Below are 27778 nucleotides of genomic sequence, written 5' to 3' on the forward strand. Positions count from 1 at the left end.
CTTGTCTGTGTTTTGGCCCACCCCCTGTTCAATTTGGGTCGCGCAGAGCTGATATGACTACAGCCCCGTCGACTGTCGCCCAACAGCGAAACAGCATTCCTCCCCTTCCCCCGATGCCCAGGCTGATGAAGCGGTTTCCCAAGCACCTGAGGTACCGTTCGACACCAGGTTGAGCAAGATTGGAAGCAGAGACTATATTCTGTATCAGCATGCTCCCAAGACCGAAAAGAAAAAACCCACCAAGACACCCTGGGATCGTTTCGACCCATTCTCCCGGATCATCTCACACGCCTCCTTCAACTCTTCGTAAATACCCTTCACAAACTCCGTACCCCCACCCTCCTCCTCCTTGTCCCCAGCCTCCCCTCCTCCTCCTCCTCCTCCTCCCCCTCCTCCACGCACCTCCCCCACCTTTTTATCCTCCACGAACGGCGCACACCAAATCGCCAACGCCGCCATCGTGACCGCCGCACTAAACGTCTGAACCCACACCATCCACGCCCGAGCCATCAATTTCGGGTGTTTGTGAAACATGTAGTAAGATGTGAGCGTGATCGCATGGCATGCGCGATACGTGTATTGGATAGTCTCATAGTCCGCAGAGGAAAGCGTGATGGACAAAGACGGAGGACAGGCTCGGATCCGCGAGATGAGCCGCCGAAGGGATGGTCGGAAGAGGTAGACTGAAAAGCTGAAATCAGTCTCCATGCCTTATTTCTACATTTGAACACTCACGCATAGCTTTATAATGGCACACTGCAAATCAGGGCGTTAATATCAGTCACCGGGGTTTATTAACGCAAAAAAAAAGGGACATACTTGAAGTTGTAGTCGTTTGTAACGCCTTTGCATCATCGCCCGAAAACCCATCTACGGGATCGGGCAAGGGCTCCCCTCTCAATAACGGGCAGTGCACCGCGGGGATCGTGGTGACACTTGGAACCAATCAGCACTTTTCATCCCAATTAAAATTAAATAAAAAAAACCTACTCAAACTGCATCAACAACCGTTTCACATCTTCCACCCTATCCCACGTCGCCGGCGCACTATCTGGCAAACATCCCACCTCAATCACCCGACTCTTCACCAGTCTGATGAAATCGTACTTTTTATACGCCAGCGGAGGCACCCCCTTGGGGTACGCCGTCTCGATATACTCCACCGGAATCGATGCCCTTTGCCCATGATTGAGACAGATTAAACAGTCAAGGACGTACACCTCGTGCCACACCCGACGCCTAAACTCTCGCTCTTCCGCCGGGAAAGACGGGTGCGGATCGCGATGCAGTCCCAGCTGGAGAGCAGATGAAGTCATCTGCCGTAACCAGTAAAAGTTGCTCGCCTTTGTACCGCGCCACCCAAAACCGACAAACAACGTACAGAGCGCCAACGCTTGCGTACCCGCTATGCTCGCCGCCCAGCCGAAACGGGTGTCAAAGCATGCTTGGACCGCGTCCCAGTACGTGGCGACAAGAGGCGCGTCTTCGTCTTGCTCGAGGTCAAGGTAAGCTTCAAGCGTGAGGACCATGAGTACGACAGCAAGTTTGTGTGGTGAAAGCGGATTCGCAGGCGTGGGCGAATAGACGGCAGGAAAGTAGACATTCTCAAATTCTTCTCGTTGGAGAATGGTCTGGTACCATTGTGACGTCTTCCAGAACCTCTCTGCCTTCTGTGCCGTCACCTCGCTAGACGGAAGAACTTTGATAATCCGCTTTAGCCGCTCAAACACAAGGCGTCGCTGATTGAGATCTTCAGGGGAAAAAGGGGGGTGAGAGTGGGCATGGCCCGTGCCGATGATCATCGCCGGAGCCGCATTCTCTCCCGCCCATTCATCCTCGCGCTTTCCTTCAGGCGCAGAAGAAGCTTCCGTCAAAAGGGACTGAACGGCAATGCGGCGAGAAGGAGGAAGGTTGGCCGCTGCAGACGAAAGCGGCGTCGCGACCGTAAAGCTGGGCGTAGACATGGCATGTATCGGTGATCCTTCGGGAAGTGGGGACTTTGGTGATTTGGGTGATTTCGTCTCTTCACCTTTGCTATCAGCGTTCGCACTGGGCAGAGACGCAAAGCCCCCATCGAGGTACTCTGGCGCCAAAAGCGGGTGGGTGGTGGAAGTCGTCGAGCGGTGGGCTTGTAAGAGAGCTGCTTCGAGCTGCTGAATCCTTTCGTGCAATTGCTTTGTCGAGGCGAGAACAAGTCGCTTTCCGTTCATGCAACTGAGATCACCGTCCGGACAAACCAATGCACACCCTCTCCGTCTGCCTATGAAATGTCAGCGTCGCTCCCTGACAAGAAGACTTACAGTTGGAACATGGAAACACCCGATCGCACTTTGCTTTCAATCGTCTACATTCTGCACAACTCTTCTTCAGCCCTTCACCCCTTTTTTTGACCTGAGATTCCTTTTCCTTCTTCTCATCCTTTCCATCGTCGTTCTCTTGCTTCACTTTCTTGGCGGATTCTGGAGTCGCATCTGGAACCGGGGCAGGCGCACTCTCCCTTCTTTTCAACCCTGCCAAAGTCAAACCAGCTTCCAATTCATCACTTCCCGCCTCCAAGCCCATCTGATCGGCATTCAAATGCCCCTCGCTGCCCCTTGAACGCTTTTTGACTCCTTCTTTCGATGCAGACGACCGGTCATCCTTCTTCATGTCGGGCGGAATGACGGGAAGTGGATGCTTGCGCGGACGACCTCGTTTTTTAGGAGGCGGGTTGTCATCTTCCGCTGCGGCTGCATGTGAACTCTCGGCTTTTAGTTTCTCTTCCGCGCGAGATGTAGACTGTTCAAGCACAGATGCACGATTGGTCGCAGGAGGATGAATCGACTGATGACGGACTGGTGAAGAAGGCTCAGGACGCCAGGAAGGAGGTGCTGCGTAGGACATCATGTGCGGTTGAGGGCCGGTTGGGTGTGAATACGGATGTGAATAAGGATGATGAGGGTGAGGTGGCGGTAACTGGCCATGGCCATGAGTATACTCGTGTTCGCGCTGAAAGCGTTGCGGTGGCGGCTGGTAATAGTCTCGATAGTAATTTTGATATTGTGGTGGAGGCATGGCGTACGGATGTGTTGGCTCGTGTCCATGAACCGGCGGAGGAGGTGGGTGAGAATACATAGGATAATCTGCTGGCATGGCAGGGCGAGGCTGCTGCGGTAGAGTCAGTAATGTTTGAAGGAATGCAGCAATCAACTCACTCGTGGTTCAGAATTTGGATGGGTAACGTATGACCGATAGGGAGTCTCATGTGATGAAGATGAGGTCATGATGATGCCCCAAAGTTATTCGTCGAGAAGACGAATGGTATCTTGATATTCGTCGTTTTGAATGTGTATCAAGTGGTATAGATACAGGGTCCAGATGATCGATGGGTATTTCGCCTTTTGAAAGTATTGTTCGACTGACTGGTTATCTCAATTATACCTTTGATTGTATATGGAAAACAATTCGTCGACAAGGGAAATCAAAGCCTTCAAGTTTGGCTGTCGATGCAGAGTGATGGATGGCTCGACGAGTACTTCAACGCGCTGATTTCGCCCTTTTTGTCGGTTGCCGATTGATATATGCCGGGTATAATTTGGATATATACCTTGAACAATACCCGTCGAAGGCTTTTGGGCGTATAATCGTCGAAATAAAGACAAAGAAGGAGATTGTAAAGAAGCTGAACGACAAGTTCTTGGGTGTTCGTTCACCCAAAGTCGTCGGACACATGTGATGATCGACGAGGTCTGGATTACGAATACGATACAAATACAACATTTAATTGAACGAAAATCAAATACAAAATCTTAACGGCAAATTTGTAATTGTATTAACATTGCAATAGAAAAATCGTAATCAGATGGAGGTTTACGGGAATCCGTCCCCTTCCACAAAAACTCTAAATTGCCGTTCGCCGCCGAACAACTGTCGTAATCCATATTCGATGGTAACGTACAAAGCTGCAAATCTCATGAATGCAATTATCTTAACTGCAAAGTCGTACGTAAGCTATTGCGACTTGAGAGTGCGAAGGTGAAAGGATGATGTATATGCTGGCTGCGACGATCAAAGCCCGACTGGTGGGATTCGGCGTGAATCGCTGGGCTTTCTAAATCGTGAACAAGTACAAAACATGGCGAAAGGTGTATATAAAGTGAAAACGAAGCTCTTCTGGGCAGCACATGGAAAGTTATGAATAAATAAAATTCTGGGCCACGACTGCGTAGACTTGACCACCGATAACTAACATGATACATAAACCCGACAGTGGACAAATCGGATCAACGCTACCTATCAACCTCATTAGAGATCCTCATGTAAGAAGATATAAGATATCTAGGTTTCATTGCCTCTCACCCCTTTTCGCATCTCTTAGCCTACATCTCTTTTTGTTGCACCTAGTAAAATCCCTCCTCTCGCCAACCCAACATTCTTTCAGCTTTCGAGCAGTCAAACAGCACTTCATTTCCTTTCAACACTCTCCTCAGCGTGCCTCTCATCTCACCTTTATACTCTGGGTATCGTCTCCTCCAAAAGATCTTGCGTACTCCTCTGCTGGCATATGGTGGGCGCGACAATGAAAAACTCTTCGTGTGCCCGTTCTTTGAAAGTATCAGTCGAGGCGGTGAGGGCATGGACGCATGATCTCGCGACGGCATGGTTGGATACCCATCCCCAAAGATCTTTAGGTACCCCCTTCAGAGAGTGGAGGGAAGCAGGACTGACTCGACGGAAAAGGACGACAGCGTAAAAACGAAGAGTGGCCACGCGAAAGGAGGGGAATCGTCGGACGAATGTGTCTGCTTCCAGTTCACAGAAGCTGCAATATGATCAGATGATGGTAGTTTTCCTTGGAAATGGGCCTACAACTCATTGTGTCGCCGCAGAGTAAGCATCTTCAGGACGGCAAGGATGCTTTTTGTCGAGAGGTAAGTAATCATATCTGGGCCGTTGCGAGTACACTAGAGACGTAAAGACCTCAGCATTCACAATCTGAAGGAGTTTATCGGGGCAAAAGACAGGTTTCGCCATCACTCACACATTCCTACCGCATTCACACTCGAAGCCATCGCCACTCGATTGATACCTAATACAGCAGCAATTGAAAGCTTATTGTAAGACATGGCAACGTTGGCATTGTGTACTCACTTTCAATAGGCTATCAACTCGTTGAACATGATCTCTCGATGCTTCTTACTTACCCAAGGTTCTACAGGCCTTTCCAGTCTCGTATACTTTGCTGTAAGATGTACAATCCCATCACACCCTTTACACACTCCCCGTACACCTCATAATCCTCCGCAGATCCCACGACATAGGTGTACCCTTTCATACTCTCCACCTTGACCCTTTGTCTGGGACTTTCTGCAGGAAGTATATCAAGTGCGACGACAGAGTGACCGAGAGAGAGAAGATACTGGCAAAGCTGCCTACCGACGAGGCCGGCGACGCCTGTGGCACAGATTTGGAGAGGGTTGGGCGTCGGAGATGGAGAGCGGAGTATCGGTACGTAAGGCTGCATGGTTGATGCGATGCTGGATCTTGGTAACAGGGATATCCACGACAGTAATTATATACCTTGGCCGAGGAAGTCAGAAGAATTGGACTTCGACATTAAATCATTCCATCGAAGTCGAACGAGAACAGACCCGAAATAACAACACCCCCTGCTCTCTGCCACCGTTTCAGCTGAGTTCCTAGTCCGAAGAGCACACACTTGTTCGATGTCTTGTTATTGGCGGTTATGTCTTCGGCTATATGTTTATAGTTGGAAAGGGATGTCTGCAGTGAGCAGATACAGGGGTAGGGCCCGGTCGGAATCGGATCTCATCGATCACCAAAGGATGGTCCATGTCAAGGGACGATCATTTGAATGAGGGTTAAAGTGAGTGTCGAAGGCTGATATGAGCATTTTGATGAGATGCTGAGAAGCAAGAAGGTTGAAGAAAATGAGATAGTAGTCGACAAAGAAATGGGCAAGGGGAGTTGAAGTCGTTTGAAAGCAGTGAGCAAAAACTAAGGACGACGTTAGGCCAAATTTGTGTTCATGATTTTTCTTTACTGCTGATAATGCTCTAACTAACACACTCTCTATTCTCTTCATCCCTCCCTTGCTCCGTTTCTCTCAATCCTTCCTTTCAGCTTCTGGACTAGTTTCACTTGCCTTCAGGTTTCGAGGACGAAAACGCGCTCTTGATGTAACTACTGATCCTGGGGAAATATGAATCACTTTGAGAAGAGGACGAAGGGGCAGCAGTAGTCTGGGCAAGGGGGATTCTGGGCTCCTACAATAAATCATCATACTACGTAATAGTCAGGACGATTAAAAAAAACTGAAAATCAAGAGGGACAGTACATAATATTGGTCAAGGAAATATTGACTAGATTGCGAGAATGACTGATTGCCTGAGGAGGCAGTTTCACCAACAGTGGATAGCGTTGAGGATTGGGAATTGGGCATTTTTGTTTATTTGGTCAGTCCGTTGTTAAAATAATTGTTGTTAAAGTTTTGTCAATGATTAGGGACGACAGGAGGGCAGACGAGGCTAACCCGAGTCAGCTTTTATAGACCGCCATGCTGACAGCAAGCGGCTCGTCAAATCTTCTTAGCGAAGACTTATTTCTTTTCATGTATGGATCACAATAATAGCTTGCGAACTGGGAATCGGATGGGTTGTTGGAGTGTTAATTCAGCTCCTTTTGTTATGGGTCATGTTCTTTTTTGTAATCGTTTGTACTACCTACCTGACGACTGCTGATACGATGATATGATCCGGCCGAAACACAAATGCACTCAGGTAAACGCCAATGAAGCTTTTCGTAATCTCATTTACCATACTGTTCTTCGGAAGGACAATATTCGCGAGATTAATCATTAAGAAATACGATGAAGCTCGTTGGTTCATGGTGACGACAATATTTGTAAGGTACAGAAAAGGTGATTAGACCTTAAGTATAATTGCGTTTTGGGAAGTTCGATCCATTGACCACTCAAGAAAAAAGATGATAGTGATGATGCGCATGCGGTAAGAAGGCTGATGGCTCGTAAGAGGAAACATCTGTCTCTATCAATAAAATTTCACCGGCTGAGAAGAGACTGAATGGAGGCCGAGACAATCTAGCCGACGATGTCTTGCAGATTTCGGAAATAGCGATACATCGAAACAAAGCCACTTTAAGAGATGCTACAGGAGATGGAGATAACAGTCGAGGAAAATGATGGACTACGTGTAAACGTCAGTGCGGTACTCGACCGAGACCTGCGACATGCAAGTCCTTCAAATGGAGGTCGAAAAAGAGGCATACACATGAATATGGAGAGCGAGCAGTAGGAAGTAGAATAATTGTTGTTGCATACATACAACATTGATACGGGAATAGTGAAATTAAAAAGAGGATGGGGTATATATCATACGATATCCAACGAAAATCACAAACTAGACCCGATAACCTAATCACCAGTCAGCACCATTCTTCTCAATCATGAAGCCAGAAAGGAAGAGAGGATAGAAGGTGAGAGAATCAGGGGGTTGAAGATAAAGGTAGCCTCAGAGCAAAACCCCTTTGAGGGGCCGCATTCGGAGTGAGCTGAGTTAAGATTTTTCATCCAGCATGGGAAAAAATGGAAGGAATAAGGTGAACACTGTGGAGAAAAGACTCACCTAAACGGCAAGGGAACGGCTTGGCCAAATGCAGCGATTCAAAAATGGTTTAAAGAAAGAGAGATGAAAATTAAAAGGAACGAAGAAGATGCGAAAAGTTTCGGGGTAGCAGTTTTTGTCGAGACGAAGACTGTATTCCTTTACGTAATGGCCAAAAATTCAATTATATAATTTCTAGGTTTCAATCCAATTCGCATTAGGAGATCATTCAGGATGATTAGAAAACATTCCCTAATGATGTTTGCCTCCACCTCAAATTTCCACCAGCCATCATCCGTCGCCCACTTTGTTCGCAGAATTCGCTCTTTACCCTGTTTTCATATCCAAAATTTCCTTCGAAAGCTTTTTTCGCAGGATGAGCTCGACTGACTTCGCCGCCGAGCTGGAAAAGGTCCGCCGCTTGACCGGCTCTCAGCTTGTGCACCAATCAAAACCGGCCCAACTTTTGGTCGCCATCGAGTCTACCATCACCAGCGCTCTCAACGCATCTCCTCCCCACTCTTCTACAGCATACTTTGCATCTCTTCTCCAATGTCTTGAGAAGGCTTGCGCAGATGAAGTTGGAGATGATGAGGATATGGCTGAGACTGAAAACATGGGACAAGGAGCTCTTATCCCTGCCACACTTTACTTGCTCGCTATTGTTGTTCCCGAGACCCCCAACCAGGTCGTACTTTCCAAACTCTCATCTTTGCTCGAGTGTATTTTGCCTCTTTACGACTCTGCTTTGGAACATCCTCCGGCTTTGCGCTCGCTGCTGCAAATCACAACCGCCGTTGTCCTCCTTGCTCCCCCTCAATTGTTGACCACCTCGCCTCTTCTCAAGAAGGCTTGGAATTATCTCCTCGAGCTCAACCTCGACCCTCGTCCGAAGGTCCGACATCTCGCTCAAGAAGGCGTACGTAAGGTGCTCACTACCCCCATCCCTCCCAAGGTTGTTGCTGGGCAACATCCTTACCTCGCTAGGGCCCGAGAATGGGTAATGAATGTTCTTGAGGAAGAAGTCAAGACTGGTGGTGCTAAGGGCAAGAAGGCCAGGTTTGCAGATGCGGAGGATATGGAAGGAAAGAAGGCTATCTGGGTTGTACAGGGTCTTCGTGGATGGGTAGCTGTTTGGGGCGACGAAGTAAGTATTCCATTCACTATCGTTGATTCTTGTCTGACGAAACATAGCAATTGTCGGCGCTTAGCTCGACGCTCCTCTCTCTCCCTCCTCTCCCCCACCTCACGCCTCAAATTTATTCACTTCTTGCCTTGCTCTTGTCTCCTCCTCCGTCGGACGCCGCCTCGCCCACCCCCTCTGTTCTTACCAACCTTCCTACCATCCTTGACTCCTTGCTTTCCTCTCCCCCTTCCGCCGGCGATATGCCCACCTATCTCTCAGCGATCGCTGGAGCTCTCATCAAAATGTCTCTTCAAGATCCCACTTCCTTGGCCACCTACCTGCCCAAAGCTTGGAATTTGCTCTTCAAAGAGATCTTGCTTGCTCCCAGCGCTCCCAAGCCTGTTGTTGAGGCTGCCGTCTCTGCTCTCGGCCAAGGCGGTTTGATCAGGTATTGCATCACGGATGATCAGATCTTGGCTACTCTCAGCTATGTTCGGGGTGGAAGCCATCTTCCCGGTGCGAGGCAAAAGGGCAGAGCGCCCTTCTTATGGAAGCTGCTCTCTTCTCTTACATCCTCTTTGGGTTCCAACCCGGTCCGTCTTCCCCAGCTTCTCAAGCTCCTTGAGTCACTTATCTCCCGCCTTCGTCTCCGCGTCCTGCCTTCCGGGCCCAACCCTGGCGCTCCGGCTAAAGCCGATCCTTCAGGCCGATCATCTGCTGCTGCGCAAGAGTTGTTGATGGATTTGATCAAGGAAGTTGGTGACCTGAGATCTCAACGAGGGTTCGAGTGGAAGGATGAGGTCGATGGAGTTGTGGGTATTGCCATAGAGGTTGTCGGTGTGCAAGGTGTTCTGGAGGTATTGCCTTTGAATATTGAGCCTGATGCGTGAGTCTCGTTTCAACTCTAGTGTAAATGTCTTGCTAACGATCTACAGATCGGGAACCCCTCCTCAGCCCGGTCGTGCCCATTTGCTCCCCCTTATCCGTTCACACAACACCAACTCTTCCCTCTCCTTCTTCTCGTCCTACTTCCGTCCTTTGTCTGAGCGCCTATTCTCCCTCAAGGTTGCCGCCGAAGAACGAGGTAGAGCACAGGAGGCTAAGATCTGGGAGGTTGTCGTCGGGCAGATTTGGGACTGTTTCCCAGGTTTCTGCGATATGCCTCGGGACATGAAGGACGGACTTGATGCTTCTTTCCTCGGTTTGATCACTTCCCTTCTCTACACCCAACCCGCACTCCTTCCTTCACTCCTCAAGGGTCTTTCCCTCCTCATTAGCTCTACAACCCGTCTTGCTTCTTCTGCTGCGCCTCAGGAAGAGCTTCTTAAGCAATTCGGCGTCTCTCAAATCGATGCCCAGGCGAACATGGCTCTGCTCAAGTCTTTGGCCAAGGATATGGTCTCTGTATTATTGAACGTATTCTCCAAGATGCCTCGTGAATCTAGGGGTATGGTCGGGGATGTTATTGGTCACTGGGTTGGGATTATGGAGCCTTCAGATTTGGTTGAGACATATCAGACTGTTACCACTCACTTGTCTAATGCGCTTTCTGCTCCTCCTGCGCCTGCCAATGCCGGTGAAAGCCCCATTTCCCACACCATGCTCGATCTCTTGATTATTTTTGTTCCCCAACTCCCTCTCGCCCAATCTCTCGCATTGTTCAACGCTTCATCCACTCCTTCCTTGTTGCACCACCGTGACGCCACAGTACAGAAGAAATCCTATCGGCTCTTGAAGCGTCTCCTCGAGTCACCCACCTTGGCTCCCACTCTCACTCCCGTCTCCTACGCCGAGTTTGTGTCTAAGCTCCTTTCTTCTCAACCCCACATCGGCCCTGGTGCCCAACGTGACCGTCTTCAATTGCTAACCACTCTCGTAAACGTTCTTCCCCAGGACGGGCTTGATGTCTTACCAGAGTTGGTCAGTGAAGCCGTGTTGGGTACTAAGGAGGTCAATGAAAAGGCAAGAGATGCTGGTTTCGAATTGGTCGTGGAGATGGGCAAGAAGATGGCCAAGGGTGGGAAAGTCAACCGAACTGAAGGGGAGGAGGATGGTGAGGTGGAGAACACATCAGTGGATGCCAGTGCGGAGGAGTACTTGACGATGGTCGCTGCTGGTTTGACTGGTACTACACCTCATATGATCAGTGCGAGCATCAATGCTTTATCAAGGTTACTGTTTGAGTTCAAAGGTATGCCTAGTCTTCAGACCCTAAGGGCGCATTACTGACAATGTCGCAGACCAGGTTTCTGACCAAACCACTTCCGAACTCCTTTCGACTCTCACCATCTTTCTCACCTCCAAGAACCGAGAGATTGTCAAATCCGCTCTTGGTTTCGCCAAGGTCACCATCGTCTCTCTTCCCATCGCCACGCTTCGCCCTCACCTTCCTCAACTCGTTCCCGCCCTTCTCGGTTGGGTGCACGACCACAAGAATCACTTTAAGTCCAAAACTATCCATATCTTTGAACGACTCATCCGTAGGTTCGGCTTCGACGAAGTTTACGCCAACGCTGGTGAGAAGGTCGAAGAGAAGAAGGTTCTGGTTGGTATTAGGAAGAGGAAGGAGCGAGCTAAGAAGAAGCGAGCTGGTAAGGACGATGAGGAAGAGGAAGGTGGTAAGAGGCAAAGTATGGGCAACGCGTTCGATGATATCCTTTACAACTCCGACTCCGACTTGTCGTCTGATGAGGATGAGGATGCCCCTGCTAAGGGACGGAATCAGGCGCAGGGCAAGGGCCAGATCAAGGGCAAGAAAGCTCAGCAACAGCAACAACAGCAGCAGAGAGAAAAAAGAGAGAAGGGAGATGTTTACATCCGAAACGACGAGGATGAGCCCATGGATCTCCTGTCGAGATCAATTGCTGGTGGCGTCTCTAGTAAGTCATTCTATCATTCTAAACTATTATCATATTTCTAAGGCACATCTTGCAGCGAGTAACCCTGCTCTCCAAGCTCCCCGGCGTAAACCCGGTCAGCTCGCCTCTAAATTCCAAACTGACAAGTCCGGAAAACTTATCATCACCGACGACAACTCTGCCGACGAGGCTGATCCTTCTGCTTCTGCCGGTGCTGCCTTTATGGCTAACGTTGCCAACACTACTGCTGATGGCACTTACCGCGATTCTCGAGGTAACTTGAAGTTCAACCGTAACACCAAGCGAGCCCGAGAGGCGGAAGGTGATATATTGAGAGGTTTGGATGAGGAGGATGCAAAGAAGGAGAACAAAATGAGAGAAAGGAAGAAGATGAGGAAACAGCTTGGTGAAGAGTTTAGGGCCAAGGTATGTTTTCCTCCTCGTCTCTCAGCTCTGGATGCTGACTGGCTATTTCTAGCGAGCCGGTGGTGATATCAAACGCGAAGGAGGACCTGATCCATACTCTTACGTCCCTCTCGGACAGACAGCGGGGAAGAAGGGAAAGAAAGGCAACTTCAACCTTACCAACAAGAAGAAGGGATCCAGAGGATAAGTATTAGGAAGGTGCTCTCTTGGTTGTGGTAGCGTGTGGAACCGTCTTCAAAATTTGTCTCTTTCTTCCAGTATATCCCTCCTTTTTTCAATGTATGCATTTTAGAATCTTTGGTGATGCTAAGGGTGCCGGTGCTATACATGCAAGTGATGCAAGCTGATGAGTTCCATCTTCACTTACAGAAAGAGGCGCAATTTCTTCCATCACTGCATATATATCATCATCATTGTCTTCTTCAAAGAAGGCTGTCATCATGTCCGCGCCGTTCGTCTGCTATCTCCCACCTCTTTCACCTCCAAAGCAATACTTATAAACCTTAATAAAAATGCGCCTATAGGCAAGGCTATTAACCATTTTCATTGGAAGATTGCATAGCAATCTGGCCGATTGCATTTTCTCCTTTCTCACCGTCTGCAGGACTCATATTGGCCGGGATAAATCGAATAGCACAAAATACAGGTGGTTGAGGAACTTGATTGATAGTCAACAAACCGTCTTAAATGATACCCAATACATGATGCCGTGATCGGAAACAGCAGTCACAGACGACCAGGAGTGGGCGCTCGGCTCGGCATAACACTTTCTACAGATTCCAGTAGACTAGTCTGTTGTTCCTCCCTGATCCTCGTATACTTTCTCGGCGTCAGCTCATCTCATCCACCTAGACATTTAGCGCTCGGCGCACGACCGGGGGACTTACCACCGCGAGGAGATCTGATATGTAGGTATGCTCTTCTGTGAAACCGGGATACTTGTCTATCAGATTACTCGCAAAGAAAATTACCTTGTTTCTCTGTTTCCAGCGTCAGCCCTAACCAAGCTCATTTGTGGATAAGCGGAGTGTTGGGCGCACTAGTGATTCACCGTTGACCGCTAAACTCTCGCTCGGCATCCTATTCGCCCGCTCGTCAGCATCTCTAAGCCACCTTGACGTAGATAGAGCGTACATCTCGAGCATGCTCAGAACATATTTCTCCACCCAAGCCTTATCATTCAGTTCATCTTCCCTCTCCCCAACAGCCACAGCATATTGTCTTATCGCGAACCTAACCATCGCCTGTGAGACGAGGAGGTTGGCCTTGCACGTCTCAAAGACACCGATGCCATGATGACGAAGTCTAGGGGGCTCATTCCGCTTGTCTCCCAAGGCGGGGTCCAAGGGACTGGCCAACTGCAGGGGAGGAGGTAGGTTGTCCAGGATCCGCTGGAGTGCATTCCTAAAGTGACTCGTGGGGCGGATCGCGGGCCACATTGGAGGTAATGAGAGGTCCGACTGGATCGAGCTTTCTTTTGCAAGAAGCGAGCGATGGGCAGTGATAACCGCGCCGAGAAGATGAAAAATGCGTGAGACGTGATGAAAGCCGCAGAGGACCGAATAGACCCCAGAGGGTTGGGGGAATGCGCCGGATGCGGTGATCAGGTTGTCGTCAACCTCCGACGGCCACGGGACGCGTACATCGGCGTCGACGATTTGGAAAGGTGCAGAAGTCAAGGCAGTAATGGTGCGATCGGAACCATCTGCGCAAGACCACCCAAGAGTCAGCAGACGGCAAATGCAGAACGTCGGACAGGCAGGATCTCAAATGATATGAAACGAACAGAGTAGCCAGAACAACCTCCTTCGTACCTCCAGCTCGATACGATCGGTGTTGACGCCCGCACTTCCTTCATCATGCAGCTTCAGCTCTTGTGCGAGTCGAATAGCCTTTGCTAACGCCACGTTCGCAGCGGTCGTGCTGCCCACGGTGCTCAGATAAATGTGATCACAGCTGACACACAAAGTCAGTGACCAGATGTCGGAACCACCCACCGGCTCTTGTGCAAGAGTGTGAACGTATCGAAGCTGAAACTCACTAGAGCGTCCTGCGCGGCCATCAGCGAGTTTCAGTACGGAGAAAAAATAGCTAGCCTCACGCAATGTCCGTGACAGTCACCACTTTGTAACTACGATTCTGTAATGCAACAGACGCGGCGTGGCATCGGCGGTGTAAGTGGCGGAGAGTGGGCACCTCCAAGAAGGAGAGAGCTGATCGGGGCAGCTGGATGATAGAATATGCCACTGGGAATATATAAGCAGCGGCCAGGAGGGTCGATGCGCCATATGGGGGATGGTGGCACTCAGTGAGGGATAATGATTCAGATTATGGAGAGACGCACCTAGGGAAAGCAGATACGCTCGCCAAGTTTGACTTCTCTCGTCCTCCCTGCTCATAAGCAACTGCAAGAACGTGGGCCAATGCATCACCGGCAACAGCGGACTATCTACTGTGTGAGAATTGTGCCAGTCGGTATGGACGTCGAGAAACCTACTAGAGATGCGTATGGTACGCGTGAAGGATCCGCATGAGCGTGCTCCACGGGATCCACTCCTCGATTCCTGTATGCCGCACACCCCCTGGAGAAGCACTGGACAGAAGTGCAGAAGCAGAAGAGAGCCGGGCTCGGTCGGTGTCGTCCCTCAGCATGGGCCCCAAACCGGCAGCTTGTCCTGCCATCCCGGTGACGTCTGGAACGAGGGAGGCGAACTCAATGGGCTGGGGTTCGATCAGATTGTGATCCCAGGACCATTCATGTGGGGATGGCTCGGAGGCGGTGGTGGACTCGCCGACGCCGGCATGGAATAGAGAGCTCGAATTGATAGGTAGCCAAGACCAGTCCATCGCGGAGTCCGTATCCTGCCGCCGGGCATCTACCACCCAAGAACCGAGGCCAAGGCCCATATGGGCGGATCTGGTGGAGGGGAGAGCACAAGCAGGTGTCGTTGCGGCTAACGAGGGACGATGGGGTCCAGAAGATCGAGGAAGGGTCACATCCAACGGTGCGGGGCTCTGGAGAGGTGGTTCTGACTGTGATTGAGATATGGACGCACGCCTTGGTGAATGCGAGGCGTACTGTTGACCGGACACGTTATAGAGTCCCGAAGGGCGGGGGCGGGAGGGGGACGGGGTCATACTGTGACCGTGCGAGACCTGGGACGGCTGTGGGGAGCTGCTGGACACTTCCACCAGCTGAGGACGACTGTCGGATGTGGTTGTAGAAGGCTCCGCCGTATAGCTGAGGAGTCGTTTAGTAAGTCTCAACGTCGACAGTGAGACCGTGCTTACCGGTTGACGGGGCCCGGTCTCCTCCTCTGGTACTTGTACTCGCATTCCTGATTTAACACGACGCAGCCCTCGCATCGTGTCGCGAGGGGCGATTTGATACACTTGACTTTTCTCCTTCGACAGAGGTCGCAAGAGAGTGGACGTTTCTTCGAAGTCGTCGTTGTCGCCGTGCGCTCGATCGTTGACATGGAGAGGGACGGTTGCAGCGCCCGTGGGGTGGCTGACTGGGGATGCCTGTGTCGAAGAGAAGCGGACAAGGCGGATAGCGAAAGCTTCCTATCAAATTCCAACTCCCCCTCCCCCTCACGCCTCTTTCAGGGCCGTCGCAGTGTACTCAGGGACACTGCAAGGAACGCCAAGGGTGGCCCCGCGTCCCCCGGGATCGACGCGGTAAAAATCACTCGGCAGATTGTCTTCGGGGTAACTCCGGCTTTGAGGTTGGCGAAATCACACACATAAAAACACCACAACCAAGAATGACCCGTGATCGACGCGATAAAAATCACTCGGCGGATTGTCTTCGGGGTAACTCCGGGCGTTGTCGTTGGGGAAGTCCCACATATAATTACTTATAAATACGCGACTTTGAGTCGAGGAAAGCGCCCCATCACCTGCATTTACCTCCTCTCTCATCCTTTCATACGCTATCGCCCCCAGATGATTCCCCCGCTCGACGACTCGTCCCTGGTGAAGGCCGCGGATAAAGCCTGGTGGAAGTCAGCGACCGTCTATCAAGGTTGGTTCCATCCGATTCCGGGCTGTTGTGACAGGACTGATGTTTCCGCTTTCGTCAGTCTATCCTGTAAGCCTTGCTTGATATTAGCCGTATGATATAGTACCAATCTTCTCATTTATCTCTCTTTTTTCTTCCCAGGCATCATTCTGTGACCATGCCGATGCAGGCCACGGCACCCTCCTCGGCATCCTCACCAAGGTGGACTACCTGCAATCACTGGGAGTCGACATCGTTTGGCTTTCTCCTATATACGAGTCCCCCCAGGCAGATATGGGGTTAGTTTACCGCTCTATTCTTTTCTCTGGGTCATGGCTGATTCGTCATCGCAGCTATGACATTTCTAACTACCGTCAGATCGATAAGCGGTACGGCTCGCTTGAGGATTGGGATAGACTACTGGCTGCGCTTCACCAACGAGGCATGAAACTTGTTATGGACTTGGTTGTGAACCACACCTCAGATCAGGTAATGTTGGGGAGGCTTGCCTATCTATAAATGTTGATGTCCCTTACTTTGTAGCACCCATGGTTCAAAGAGTCGCGCAGTTCCCGAGACAATCCCAAGAGGGATTGGTACATTTGGCGGCCACCTCGATACAATGAGAAGAACGAGAGGATCCCCCCGAATAACTGGAAAGGCACTTTCGGCCAGTGAGTCACTATTACCACCGTTCTTGCGGTTTCATCTCAGCACGAAGACGTTGACGTCGAATTAGGGGATCAGCGTGGGAATTCGACGAGACCACCAACGAGTACTACCTCCATCTCTTCCTCAAGGAACAGCCCGACCTTAACTGGGAGAACCCTCAGGTCAGGGCCGAGGTTTATGATCTTATGCACTGGTGGCTCAAGAGGGGTGCCGATGGGTTCCGTATGGACGTAGTAAGTTTGGTTCTACGGCTTGGAACTGGATTTGACTAGGATCAGATCAACTTTATCGCCAAGGCACCCGGTCTGCCAGATGCGCCGGTCATCGACCCGGGACGGACGTATCAGTCGTTTGGGATGATGTCGATAAACCGTCCAGAGGTGCATGGATGGCTGAAAGAAATGAATCGCGCGGTACTCTCACACTATGATTGCTTCGCGTGAGTTCCTCCAACCTGTTTGATATCCACAGCGCTGATCTCTGTAAAGCGTGGGAGAATGTCCAGGTGACGAGGCCGTAGTGTCATATGCCCCTTATTCTGTGCCCCACAATAAGGAGCTACAGATGGTCTTTCATTTTCACCAGTATGTTGCCTCCTTACTTCTTGCCATCGCTTTCCCTGAGTAAGGTTCGGTATCTAGTCAGAGCTTCGATAGGGCGGCTGGCGGGCTGGGACGAGTTCACAATCCTGATTGGAAGCTGTCCGAGTTGAAAAGGGTCTTCAACACCTGGCAGATCGAGATGGCACGTGAAGGTGGTTGGAATAGCAACTATTGAGTCTTTTCTCACTACCCTAACAAGCGAATCTGACCACGGTCGCAGTCTTGAGAATCACGACCAGCCTCGGATCATCTCCCGGATGGCATCTGACCATCCTTCGGACAGGGCACGGTGTGCGAAGCTATTGGCGATGTTCCATTGCTCCCTTGGCGGTACAATATACGTTTATCAAGGGCAGGAGCTCGGGATGATCAATGTTCCGCGTGGCTGGGGACTGGTGGAGTACAAAGATGTCGAGACTATTCAAAACTCTGAGGCCGAGGTGCAGCATCGACAAGTGATATGCGGCCATGCGAATCCGGACATATCCGACTTGCTTGAGAGCAACCGCATTACAGCTAGGGACAACGGTCGCACTCCCATGCAGGTGGGTGTCGGAGATGAGACGATGTTATTGGAGCGACTAATGGAGAAGTTCGGTAGTGGGACTCAAGTCTGAATGCCGGGTTCTCAAAGGGCGAGCCGTGGATGCGTATACACGATGACTACCGCGAGGGCTGGAACGCTGCCGCTCAGGTTAATGATCCGGACTCGGCATGGTCTTTCTGGAAGCAGATGCTCCGCCTGAGAAAGAAGTACGACGCCATGATATACGGTAAGCACAAGCCATCCCCCTTTGATTCGGAAGGTACGATTAACCACCCTGCAACTCAAGGCGACTTCATCGCGCTGGACGAGTCGAACGAGGAAACTTACGCATATATCCGCGAGCACCCTCCGAGCGGGCAGAAGCTCCTCGTCGTCCTCAATCTTTCCCGCGGAAATGACGGTCGTGGTGCACCCTCGACTTTTGTGCTCCCATGCGGGCTCGATACAAGCGGCAGCAAGCTATTGATCTCTAATGGCGAGGTACAAGAGGGCCAGCGAATCGAGGGGAATATACTTTTGGGCCCATGGGAAGGCAGGATCTACCTCTTATGACGAACCTATCATTATTCAATAGAGCTGCATCATGAAGCATGAATCTCGTAATTTCCGGATAATCGTCCCCAGTAGCATCACGACTAGCTCCCTTTAGCAAACATTTACACAGGTCACATGGATGTATGGTCATGTGCTGCCAGCAAGTGAATTAGCATTGAGTTTGTGAAGGCGAGAGCAAGAGCTTTGATGATTTAGTCGAAGAGATATACGTTGAACGAGGAGGAACGGGAGTAAAATTTACTTTGTTTATACCAATCTGATTGTCACAGGCGTCACGTCATTCAGCGTAGCTGCCCGGTGCTCAACTCGGATGGTGTAGAACTTGACCAATAAAGATGAAGGATTCACGCCTAGCAGAGCCGGACGGAAGAATTGCCAGGCTGACGGAACAGGGGCTGGGCTTATAGAGGAAGGAATAGCCGGGGCCTGAAAGAGCGGAGCTGGACTAAGGGCTGACTGAAGCGACTTAAAAAGGGAGAATGCTCGGAGGCAAAGTAATGAGAAAGGACAACAGTATTGATTTACTGGGGACTATGAAAACTACGAAAAGCTATCTTCTTATTATGTACCTTCTTTCCGTCTGCGTACTCACCTCTCTCGGAATTAAGATGTTGCTAACTCATGACGGGGGCGACGCTGTTGGACCGGAGGGAAATGAACACTGACCAAGTGTCGGGAAAGAAGAGAAGAAAGCTGACGAGGCGAAAAGAAGGAAGAGGCAAGCCGAAGATGTTTTGTTGACTTTGCAAGAGTCAGGCGGTAATCCGCGGTCGCCTGAGGTGGAGGTTGTTTGGTTACGCCGGGGACAAGGTGGAATGACAGCCCGTTGCCCGGTAGTGGACGCCGAGGAGTACGACTCTTGCATAACATCGTGACACTGATAAAGCAGACCAACTAGTGTGCTGGTGCCAATCGAGCAAAAGAAATCATGGTGTCTATGTACCGTTGTTGAGCGCATGTGGGTGAGCATGAAGCCTCTGTTGAACGAAGCCCCAGGCAACCTTGCGGATTCATCTCGTTTTCATCAACAGAACATCATCCTGATTCGCCGAGAATTGACGGGGCAGTTTCGGTCCCATTCGGCGAGCGGACCAGAAGATGTTCCATTCGGCGAAATTATTTCTGATCCAGTGCTCTTTTGTTTTGGCGAACATGTGCGGGCTTGCTGGCGGGAATTTTTGCGAGATCCTAATAAGCGTTTGATTTGATGGGGGCTTGGGCGTCTTTGGAGAAAGCCGAACACGGCGATATTTCGGCAAAAGGCGAGGAACGACTTCTGTGACCGCTCTTTTGTTTGCCGTTCCAGATTTTCTCGGGTGGTCAAGCAGATAAGCCGCCTTTCGCTTACCAAAATGGTCCGAAAAGTCTCACATACTCAGCTACTTCAGGACTCAGTCCTCCTCTAATCAGAACGCACACTTCCAAACCGGAAAGAAGCCAGGACGCTGGCGATAGCATCGCCACGATTGCGATGGTGCCATGGAACAGAATGACACCATTTCTGAGATCGTTCTCCTGAAGATGTCCAGAGAGAAATGGCGGGCAACGATTGAGAAGACCTCTGGCGAAACGTCATGCATGGCATCTCGCGCGCCTTGACAGTTACGACGGCCGATACAACACTTGATGATACCAGCGTAGATTCCTCCTTACCCCAGCATCTCCTCTTGTACACGTACCAAATTTGCATCTCTTTTGGTTTCTTTGGCTCGTCGTTGACTACAACTCGATCCCCGCAGTCATTTAATGCGTCGGCGCATTGCTGTGCTTGATCACATAAAAAGCGGATCTGTCACGATGTTATGCAAGAATCGCACTCTGCGGCGTCTTTAACCGGGCAACGGGATATTATTCCATCTCGTCCCCGAAGTAACCAAACAAACCTCCACCTCAGACGACCGCGATTTATCGCCCGATTCTTGCAAAATCAACCGAGGCATCTTTCGGCTTGCCTCTTCTTTCGTTTCGCCTGGTCAGCACTCTCCTCTTCTTCCCCAACACTTGGTCAGTGTTCATTTCCCCCCGGTCCGACAGCTCCGTCCCCGCCACGAGTTAGCGGTAACTTTCTCCCGAGAGAGATGAGTAAGCAGAAGGAAGGAAAGGTATATAAGAAGATAGCTTTTCGTAGTTTTCATAGTCCCCAGAAAATCAATACTGTTGTCCTTTCTCACTACCTTGCCTCCGAGCATTCTTTTCTTTTAAGTCGCTTCAGTCAGCCCTTAGTCCAGCTCCTGCTCCTTCAGGCCCTGGCTATTCCTCCCTCTAAGTCCAGCTTCTGTTCCGTCAGCCTGGCAATTCTTCCGTCCGGCTCTGCTAGGCGTGAATCCTTCATTTTCATTCGTCGAGTTCTACATCATCCGAGTTGAGCGCCGGGCAGCTACGCTGACTGACGTGACGCCCGTGACAGGATCATACAGACTAATGGTGGACGGAACGACCTGACGGAGTTTGTCTACTAGCTGTTCGTTTAGATAGATGATTACGTAGACTTTTTTCGTTCAGATTCGTTCTATACCCTATATTCCATTTTCTTCTTTGTGGCTTTCTGGTCTTTCTTCATCACTATTATCTTGTACACTGCTCCATAAGACTTTTGCACGAAAGTGCTGAAGGAATACCAGGTATGTATCACTATCTTGCACACTGCTCTCTGAGATTGTTTGTACGAAGGTGCTGAAGGAATATACCAGTTCAACACGACCATCTTGGTCCTGTTCCATCCCCATGGACTGAATTTCATGTCAATGTCGATTCTTTGATTGGTGACAGAGTAAATACCTGAGAAACCATCAACTCCTGCAACGGTTGGAAATGTCGCAAGCTAGGGTCGAGAGGAACCCATTGGAAGAAGACGAAGAAGAAACTGCCGAAAACGCGGTACATCGGGAGCATCGGGACACCCTTGCCAAGCAACTCCCAGCTTTCTTGGATATCCAAATTGTTGTAAGGTGTCTATGGATGCATGAAGAAAAGAAAGAGACTATCATAGAATCTAAAAGAAAATAGCCACGCAACTCCGATCCCACCACGCCACAAACGATCTCTCCCAGAACTCCGTACCTCAGGCTCCCATCTTCTCGCTCATTCAACACAAATTAGTACCACCTCGCCTGGACGTCGTAAGGTATCTCGCTTGTGCAGCTGATGCCACGAATCGTGTACAAGCTCGTCAGGAATGTGTTCCAGCGGGTATAGGAGATCAACAAGGGCTCGGGTTCATCGACTGACAACCAAGCCGGACAGATCCACCCTATCCACTAATAGCATAATAGCATGAAGAACGCATTCAAGCTATATTGCTTCTAGGCGTTTGAATCACTATCATAATCCTTCATATATCTGAAACGGCACTAATTACCACATATTTGCAGCTATGCCTCCCTCGGTCTTTGCTAACCTTACCAACACCTCTCGCCACCGGATAGGTCCTTTGACCCCTTCCCCCCCTTCTCTCATTACTCCTCAGCCTCTTTGTCGACGACCGTGTCCTTGAATCGTCTAGCGGGAATGCCACGCTCAAACATGATGTCGAGCTCTCGATACGTTCTACCCTTGCATTCGGGCAATCGGAAGTACGCCCAAGTGGCGATGAGCCCGGCGGATGCTCCCTACACAATCAGCACACTTTTCCCACCATGGTCTGAAACAAACGAACCCAGAAGAAACCAGCTTTTCCTTTCCAGTTCCACGCGTCCGGGTTTATCTGGTAGGTGTTGAGGATTCCAGAGACGACACTGAGAATGTTGTAGAGGTTCCTAGATAGACCAACTGTCTTTGACCTCAGACGGGTTGACGATACTTCGCCTACGATACAATAGGCTAGCGGCTATACGGAGTCAATCCAAGCACAGTACTGCGGGGCAAAAATAACTTACGCCGACAGTGAAGTCATATACAAGAACCCAGATTAAAATTGCTGCGGCTTGACCCCAGCTAAGCCAGTTATGAGGGATTATCCACGTATTTCTTTGGGTACTCACGCAGCGTTGCTGTTGGTCTCTGCTGGGAAGGAGACCCCACCCACGACGAAAAGCCTGTTGTGTATGAGCTTAGTAAGGGGGAAAACGGGAGCCTTACAGAACAGTGAGGACCACCAGACCGGACAAGTAAATAGTTCGCCGCCCAAAGTACTGAACCAACGAATGAGCTTGCTAATTACGATTGGAGGAACAAACTCACCGTAAGAGTGATCCAAGAACCGCAAGTACCAACAAAGGCTAGTGCTGTAGTCCCAAGGCCCAGCTTGAAAGAATTTGCGGTACTGAGTCCAGCTGAGAATGATAATGTCAGGATTTGCCTTTCGAGCAAAGTGGATCACGAACCTTGCTGGAAAAAGTAAGTAGGTGTATTCGCAAAAGTACTACCGGCAAGGATCTGGGCAGCCCATCCCAGACACGCAATTTCCGTACGGCGAAGATCGCTGCCTTTGAAACAATCCTACCGAGGGTAAGCTTCGTCAATATGCAGGTGCAGTCCGCTTACGAAATAGCTGGAGCCAGTTTGATTCGCGAGCTCGATTTGGTTGGTACGGATCTAAAAAGCGTCAATCTCAAAAGCAAGAGAAATACAATAGGCTTACCATCATGGCTACCGTCTGGGCGGGATCGGTGACATCGCCTCTCCTGGAAAGTCTCGCCACAGCCTGTTTCGCCTCTTCCAGTTTTCCTTTACGGACCAGGTACCATGGACTCTCTGGCGCCAACGTTACGAGGATGAAGAGGGGAAGAGGCCAGAGCCACTGAATCGCAAACGGGATCTGACATCGGCGTCAGCTTTAATCCTGCGGGGTGTACGTGTCGGAGTCACTCTGTATCCCCATTGATCAGTCCGGGTCGAAGTGCTTTGCAATACCCCAGCAGCGATGAATTGTCCAATGACCCAGCACAAATTGACATAGCTAGAGTTGATTAGCGTTCGGCGCATCAATGTACTCACGTTGTGAGGTAGCCACGTAATGGGACTGGCGTCACGTCACTTGCGTAAGATACCGCAGACTATGCTGATCATTGGTCGAGGCCCTGGTGGGAGTCGTGGAACTCACACTAGCAAAAGCTCCCCAGGGTAGACCGCAGAGCATCTGGCGACGAGTCAGCCATTACTTGATGATGAATATGCAGAGACTGACTTGTCCGACAAAGAGAACTTCGATATTAGGCGCAAAGAAGACGATAAAAATGAAGCCAGTAAGGGCGATGAGTGCCGCCTGGATTGTTCGGCGATATCCCCATCTGTCTTGGGCCCAGGAGCATGCAAAAATACCACTGTGACGCGTCAGCCTGTTGATATCCACAGAAGGAATCCACGTACATGAAGCAGCCGATAGTTGAGGCTTGACCAACGGCAGTCTGCCAAGAGGGAGATAACTGGTAGCTGCCGGCACTTTCGGAATAGTGTCCATACTTTTCACGATAGGTGGGCAGTCCGATGATGCTACCAAGCACTGGGTATAGTTAGGCACTGGGTATAGTTAGTACGAGGGACGATGTCAAGGCTTACAGCCGATGTCATACCCCTCCATGACGATGCAGAGTGAGATAGAGAAAGACCAGAAAGCTGCCTTGGGATAAACACGCAAGGCCTGCTTTAAACCCATGGAGTGTTCGAGCTCCTCGGCAGCCATCGCATCGAGTCGAAGCTGATCCCACTGTTGACTGTTGGCTGCACCGGCATTCTCCAGGTGCACGATCGATTTGTCAAAGTCCTTGCCATCCTTGTTATCTTCACTGTCCAAGGCGAATGCTTCTACGTTCTTCTCTTCGTTGAGGTTCATGGTGTGCTGTTTGATCCGTCGGTGGGGGTCCCAGCGAAAACCAAAAATGGTGAACTCTAATTATACCCAACGAGAAACGGCACTGGAGATCCTATTATGGTCCTAATCTCGCCGAAGTCTGGCCGAAGTCTGGCCGAAGTTCGGTCGATCCAACCACATCATGCTACGGAGCTCCCGATGGTAGCGGGGCCGTATTCATTCAATTAAGGACAAGCCAGAACGCTTGGGGAGTCGAAAAAGGTCATCACACTTCGCCGAAGTTTGGCCGAAAAAATTAGATAAAAAAAGACAACGCGATAAGATAAAGAAGACTTTATCTAATAGGAGACCGACGGCTCCCGGTTCTCAGACATCTCCGAGTCTCACTAAAACGGCGCGATGGAAATTCCGTCGCCATAAAAACGGCACCTTTTTGCTCTATAATAAGAAGGGTTGGCGGAAGAAGGTTCATCGTCGTTAAAATGCTTATTCCTTATTCCCCTCTGTATGCATATACACTTTTTTTTTAACTTCGACGACGCATCATTCATCACTCTCATGCACTAGAATCATTTGTTCACACTTCAGCTGTATACCCACCTCCTCTGGCGCTCCCATTATTCGTTGGAAAAATGTCTCTGACATCTTGCATAATAGCTCATTTCATGCATTGTTTGTGCATGAATATTGGCGGTTCATGCTGTAAGTCAAGTTCTCTATTATCGACGTTTTTACCTTTTTCCACGAGTGTGCAGTTGATGAACTCGGAGGAAAGACGTTACGGAAAAAAAAGACAAAAGATCCCGAATAGCAGGCGCACGCCACGTGTTGAATTCCAAAGTAGCTCCAAGCCGTTCCCATCATTCTGCCCCCAGACGCTTCGTGTTCTCAGTCTCTTCACTGCATCATCATCCACCGCTCTCTTCCGTCCACTCAATATACTGCACTTTCACAGCGTATCTCGACTTTGAACTACCGACCAGCAACGACAACGTGCTATGAGAATGAAGATGCTATTTCTAGAAGCCAACGAAGAGGTGAGTTTTCGATTCGGCGTCGATTTGCTGTTCATTCACTGACAACGTAAATACTCCATTTTGTACCGTTCCAGCGTCATAAAGCCACATCGAATTAACCGTATCTGTACCCAGGACCCTCAAAAGCATGAATGAAGAGCTGCTGGGTGTAAATGTAGAGATCAGGATGTGAATTTTGAGGACCTGAATGTTGTACCACATCTGCTAATGATGTATATTGGTCTAGCTGGTCATCTGTCTATGTACCATTACCAACTACCCAGGAGAATGCATAGTTGCAGTTGGGAAGTTTATAACCCTAGGATGGCATGGCGGATTTATATGCAATATGCAGATCGAAGTGAGTACAAGCAGCGTATACCAACTTTCTCTATCCATGTTGATATCATATCCCCATCCATTCCCAGTTACCTTCTATTTTCACAGCGAATCGAAACGGATACCTATGAAGCTTCGAAGCCTGGGTCGAGGTCTTCGGTTGTGCATACCGGATTTTGGATAGAAGCGAGAGGAGTAGACGGCAAACAGGTACGTCACCGCACTGCTTTACTATGCCAATATTAGCTGAATAAGTCGACAGGACCTTACTCGAGATGCAGCACCGGGCGAAAGGATGATTTACTTTATAGTTGGAGGTGGCTACATGGGTCGTCATCCACTACGTATCCATACTCCCTGGCCTTTGGCAAAGATATCCAAAGCTCGCGTGTTCAGTAAGTCTCTCCGACGCCATTTGGAATTCAGACGAAACAATGGTTTGCGGATAGCTGATCAATTGATAGGCGTCAGCTATCGCAAATCTCTTTCCGACAGTACAGCATTTCCTTGTTCTCTCCTTGATACACTTGCAGGGTACCAGTACCTCATCGAGGAAAAGCATTTCGAACATAAAGTGAGCTATTTTTCACTCTTTCCCCGTTCCCTCACTGTCTACGGCATGGCTTGACTCGCCTATTGACAAACTTCGTGCATCTCTCAGAACATCATTCTATGCGGGGACTTGCCGACTAGGCTTTCCACTTGGCTAGTGTTCAGTTGGGGCTGGTGCCAGCTCGTTTTGTGAGCCTATTTATTAATCATCTTTTTATCGAGGGTAGCTAATACTGTTCAATTTCAAGGACTCTACTCTCCACCACACCGCTTCCTTCGATTCAGATACTCTTTCTCTGGCCGCCATGCCATCTTCATCGCGAAGTAAAGTATCTACGAAAGGTCGACCACAACCGAAACATGGAAAAAAGACCGCGGTTCGGCCTTTCAGGCTTCTTACTCGTCGCCGACCTACCTTCAGAGCAACATCACCTGAATCTATAGGTGAGCAGATTGAGGTACAACTTGAGCGTCGTTTTACTCCTCAAGCACATCCCTCCCCTGGAGAATCATCCGGGGGGTTCTCATCCACCCTCGCCAGCCGTATCACATGTATTATATGATTCCCATGCAGATCTATCTGTTCATTCTTCTTTGCCTAACCATTCCTCTCAATCACGTACTCATAATGAACGACGCCCGTGACCAACAGGAAGTGGGTCCATCTATGAAGCATCTCAAACCTCGGAAACCACTTGAAGGTTATACTGATATCAACAATGCCGCCCTAAAGGCACTGCTTAACGCCCACATTGCGCTTTTACTCAGCTTCCAGAGATGGTGAGAACAGAACTGATGGATTCGACATGTCCAGATGCGGTTGTTTCTGCCGATTTCTCCATGGACTGGAACTTGGACAGTGCGTTCCCTTGTCCCTGTCCAACAACCCATAATCATTGCTGACTTGACACCATTTCAGCCGGCTCCGTCCGTATAGCCAACCCAGCTCTCGGCGGCGGCTCGCTCCTCGACATGTCCGCCTACCCCTCTGTCTGGGCCATGCTCCTCCTCCACCGCCGCCCTCTCAACCCCGATTAAGACCCCAAGGCGCTCGTCACCCATCAGGCTATTTACCCGCGCACTGGAGTGGACATCAACTGGAGGTGGTTGGTGGAATAGAAGGGGCTTTGCCAGGGAATGCTGATGACGGACTTGGATAAGGGGGGACAGAAGGATTCGGCGGCAGCTTTGCAGTGTGAGGAAGGGGATTTGGTCATTGCCTGTATGTCCTCTCATTCTCCCCCTTTTCCCTTGCGCTAATTTTTCTTTCCCTCGCCCCCTTTCTTCCCATGTAGACCCCCCTTACCAACCCGAGACATTCTATTCCACCCCCGTTCCTCCCGCTTCCCCGGTACCATGACCTCCTCCACCACTCATCACCACCCTCTAGTGATAGTCTGACCTCTCGGAACATGTTTGAATCATACTCAACAGTCGATGGCAACATCCTATTGAGTCTTCTACAGTTCTTATCATCCAAAGAAGTCAAAGGAAGCATCACCTGGAAGTCCGAATTTCAACAGAGAGGTGCAAGGGCTGTTGCCGAGTTGGACCAGGGGAACTTGGTGCTTGTTGGCCCTACCTCAGCAGGAAAGATTATGACATGGATGTTCTGGGCGGCACTGCAAGCCTCACTGCCAAAAAAGGAAAAGATGCTTGTCATTTGTCCACTTGTCGCAATCAAGGAGTTCTTTGCCAAAGCTAAGGAATA

The 27778-nt window shown here is 50.0% G+C and overlaps 6 protein-coding genes and 1 pseudogene across 6 annotated transcripts; 3 read left to right on the forward strand and 4 right to left on the reverse strand.

Annotated features, from left to right (window-relative positions):
• Window positions 1-57: 57 nt before the first annotated feature.
• CNN00100 (hypothetical protein) lies at window positions 58-3723 on the reverse strand (the record flags this gene model as incomplete). Its single annotated transcript, XM_024658349.1, has 7 exons — window positions 3195-3723; window positions 2301-3147; window positions 991-2260; window positions 820-935; window positions 736-756; window positions 241-683; window positions 58-192 (listed from the first exon to the last, which is right to left on the reverse strand). Exons 1-7 carry the CDS (start codon window positions 3261-3263, stop codon window positions 58-60), a joined length of 2901 nt encoding a protein of 966 aa, XP_024514031.1. The 5' UTR covers window positions 3264-3723.
• A 488-nt stretch (window positions 3724-4211) lies between these two features.
• On the reverse strand, window positions 4212-6522 carry CNN00110 (annotated as a pseudogene).
• A 1394-nt stretch (window positions 6523-7916) lies between these two features.
• On the forward strand, window positions 7917-12331 carry CNN00120 (ribosomal protein, putative). Its single transcript, XM_568520.2, has 6 exons — window positions 7917-8769; window positions 8817-9634; window positions 9684-10939; window positions 10989-11627; window positions 11683-12032; window positions 12085-12331. Exons 1-6 carry the CDS (start codon window positions 7999-8001, stop codon window positions 12217-12219), a joined length of 3969 nt encoding a protein of 1322 aa, XP_568520.1. The 5' UTR covers window positions 7917-7998; the 3' UTR covers window positions 12220-12331.
• A 1-nt stretch (window position 12332) lies between these two features.
• Window positions 12333-15612, reverse strand: CNN00130 (hypothetical protein). Its single transcript, XM_024658350.1, has 10 exons — window positions 15324-15612; window positions 14530-15273; window positions 14377-14477; window positions 14134-14278; window positions 14074-14082; window positions 13819-13988; window positions 13167-13737; window positions 13073-13112; window positions 12920-13012; window positions 12333-12851 (listed from the first exon to the last, which is right to left on the reverse strand). The coding sequence occupies exons 1-10, from the start codon at window positions 15509-15511 to the stop codon at window positions 12759-12761; spliced, it is 2154 nt and encodes a 717-aa protein (XP_024514032.1). The 5' UTR covers window positions 15512-15612; the 3' UTR covers window positions 12333-12758.
• Window positions 15613-15801: 189 nt separating this feature from the next.
• Window positions 15802-18465, forward strand: CNN00140 (hydrolase, putative). The gene is made up of 12 exons (XM_024658351.1): window positions 15802-16059; window positions 16118-16125; window positions 16198-16334; window positions 16389-16524; window positions 16579-16709; window positions 16775-16940; window positions 16986-17146; window positions 17196-17291; window positions 17349-17447; window positions 17530-17854; window positions 17911-18082; window positions 18143-18465. The coding sequence occupies exons 1-12, from the start codon at window positions 15981-15983 to the stop codon at window positions 18406-18408; spliced, it is 1776 nt and encodes a 591-aa protein (XP_024514033.1). The 5' UTR covers window positions 15802-15980; the 3' UTR covers window positions 18409-18465.
• A 3212-nt stretch (window positions 18466-21677) lies between these two features.
• Window positions 21678-24203, reverse strand: CNN00150 (alpha-glucoside:hydrogen symporter, putative). The gene is made up of 15 exons (XM_568523.1): window positions 23908-24203; window positions 23719-23851; window positions 23537-23672; window positions 23453-23488; window positions 23347-23405; window positions 23218-23308; window positions 22991-23167; window positions 22894-22944; window positions 22734-22848; window positions 22591-22682; window positions 22489-22541; window positions 22392-22445; window positions 22287-22344; window positions 22067-22237; window positions 21678-22019 (listed from the first exon to the last, which is right to left on the reverse strand). Exons 1-15 carry the CDS (start codon window positions 24179-24181, stop codon window positions 21867-21869), a joined length of 1653 nt encoding a protein of 550 aa, XP_568523.1. The 5' UTR covers window positions 24182-24203; the 3' UTR covers window positions 21678-21866.
• An 864-nt stretch (window positions 24204-25067) lies between these two features.
• On the forward strand, window positions 25068-26658 carry CNN00155 (hypothetical protein). Its single transcript, XM_024658866.1, has 8 exons — window positions 25068-25197; window positions 25272-25365; window positions 25424-25537; window positions 25605-25725; window positions 25778-25910; window positions 25980-26089; window positions 26177-26256; window positions 26316-26658. The coding sequence occupies exons 3-8, from the start codon at window positions 25506-25508 to the stop codon at window positions 26509-26511; spliced, it is 672 nt and encodes a 223-aa protein (XP_024514682.1). The 5' UTR covers window positions 25068-25197; window positions 25272-25365; window positions 25424-25505; the 3' UTR covers window positions 26512-26658.
• The last annotated feature ends 1120 nt before the right edge of the window (window positions 26659-27778 follow it).

Source organism: Cryptococcus neoformans (assembly GCF_000091045.1).
Source record: "Cryptococcus neoformans var. neoformans JEC21 chromosome 14 sequence".
Lineage (NCBI taxonomy): Eukaryota > Fungi > Basidiomycota > Tremellomycetes > Tremellales > Cryptococcaceae > Cryptococcus > Cryptococcus deneoformans.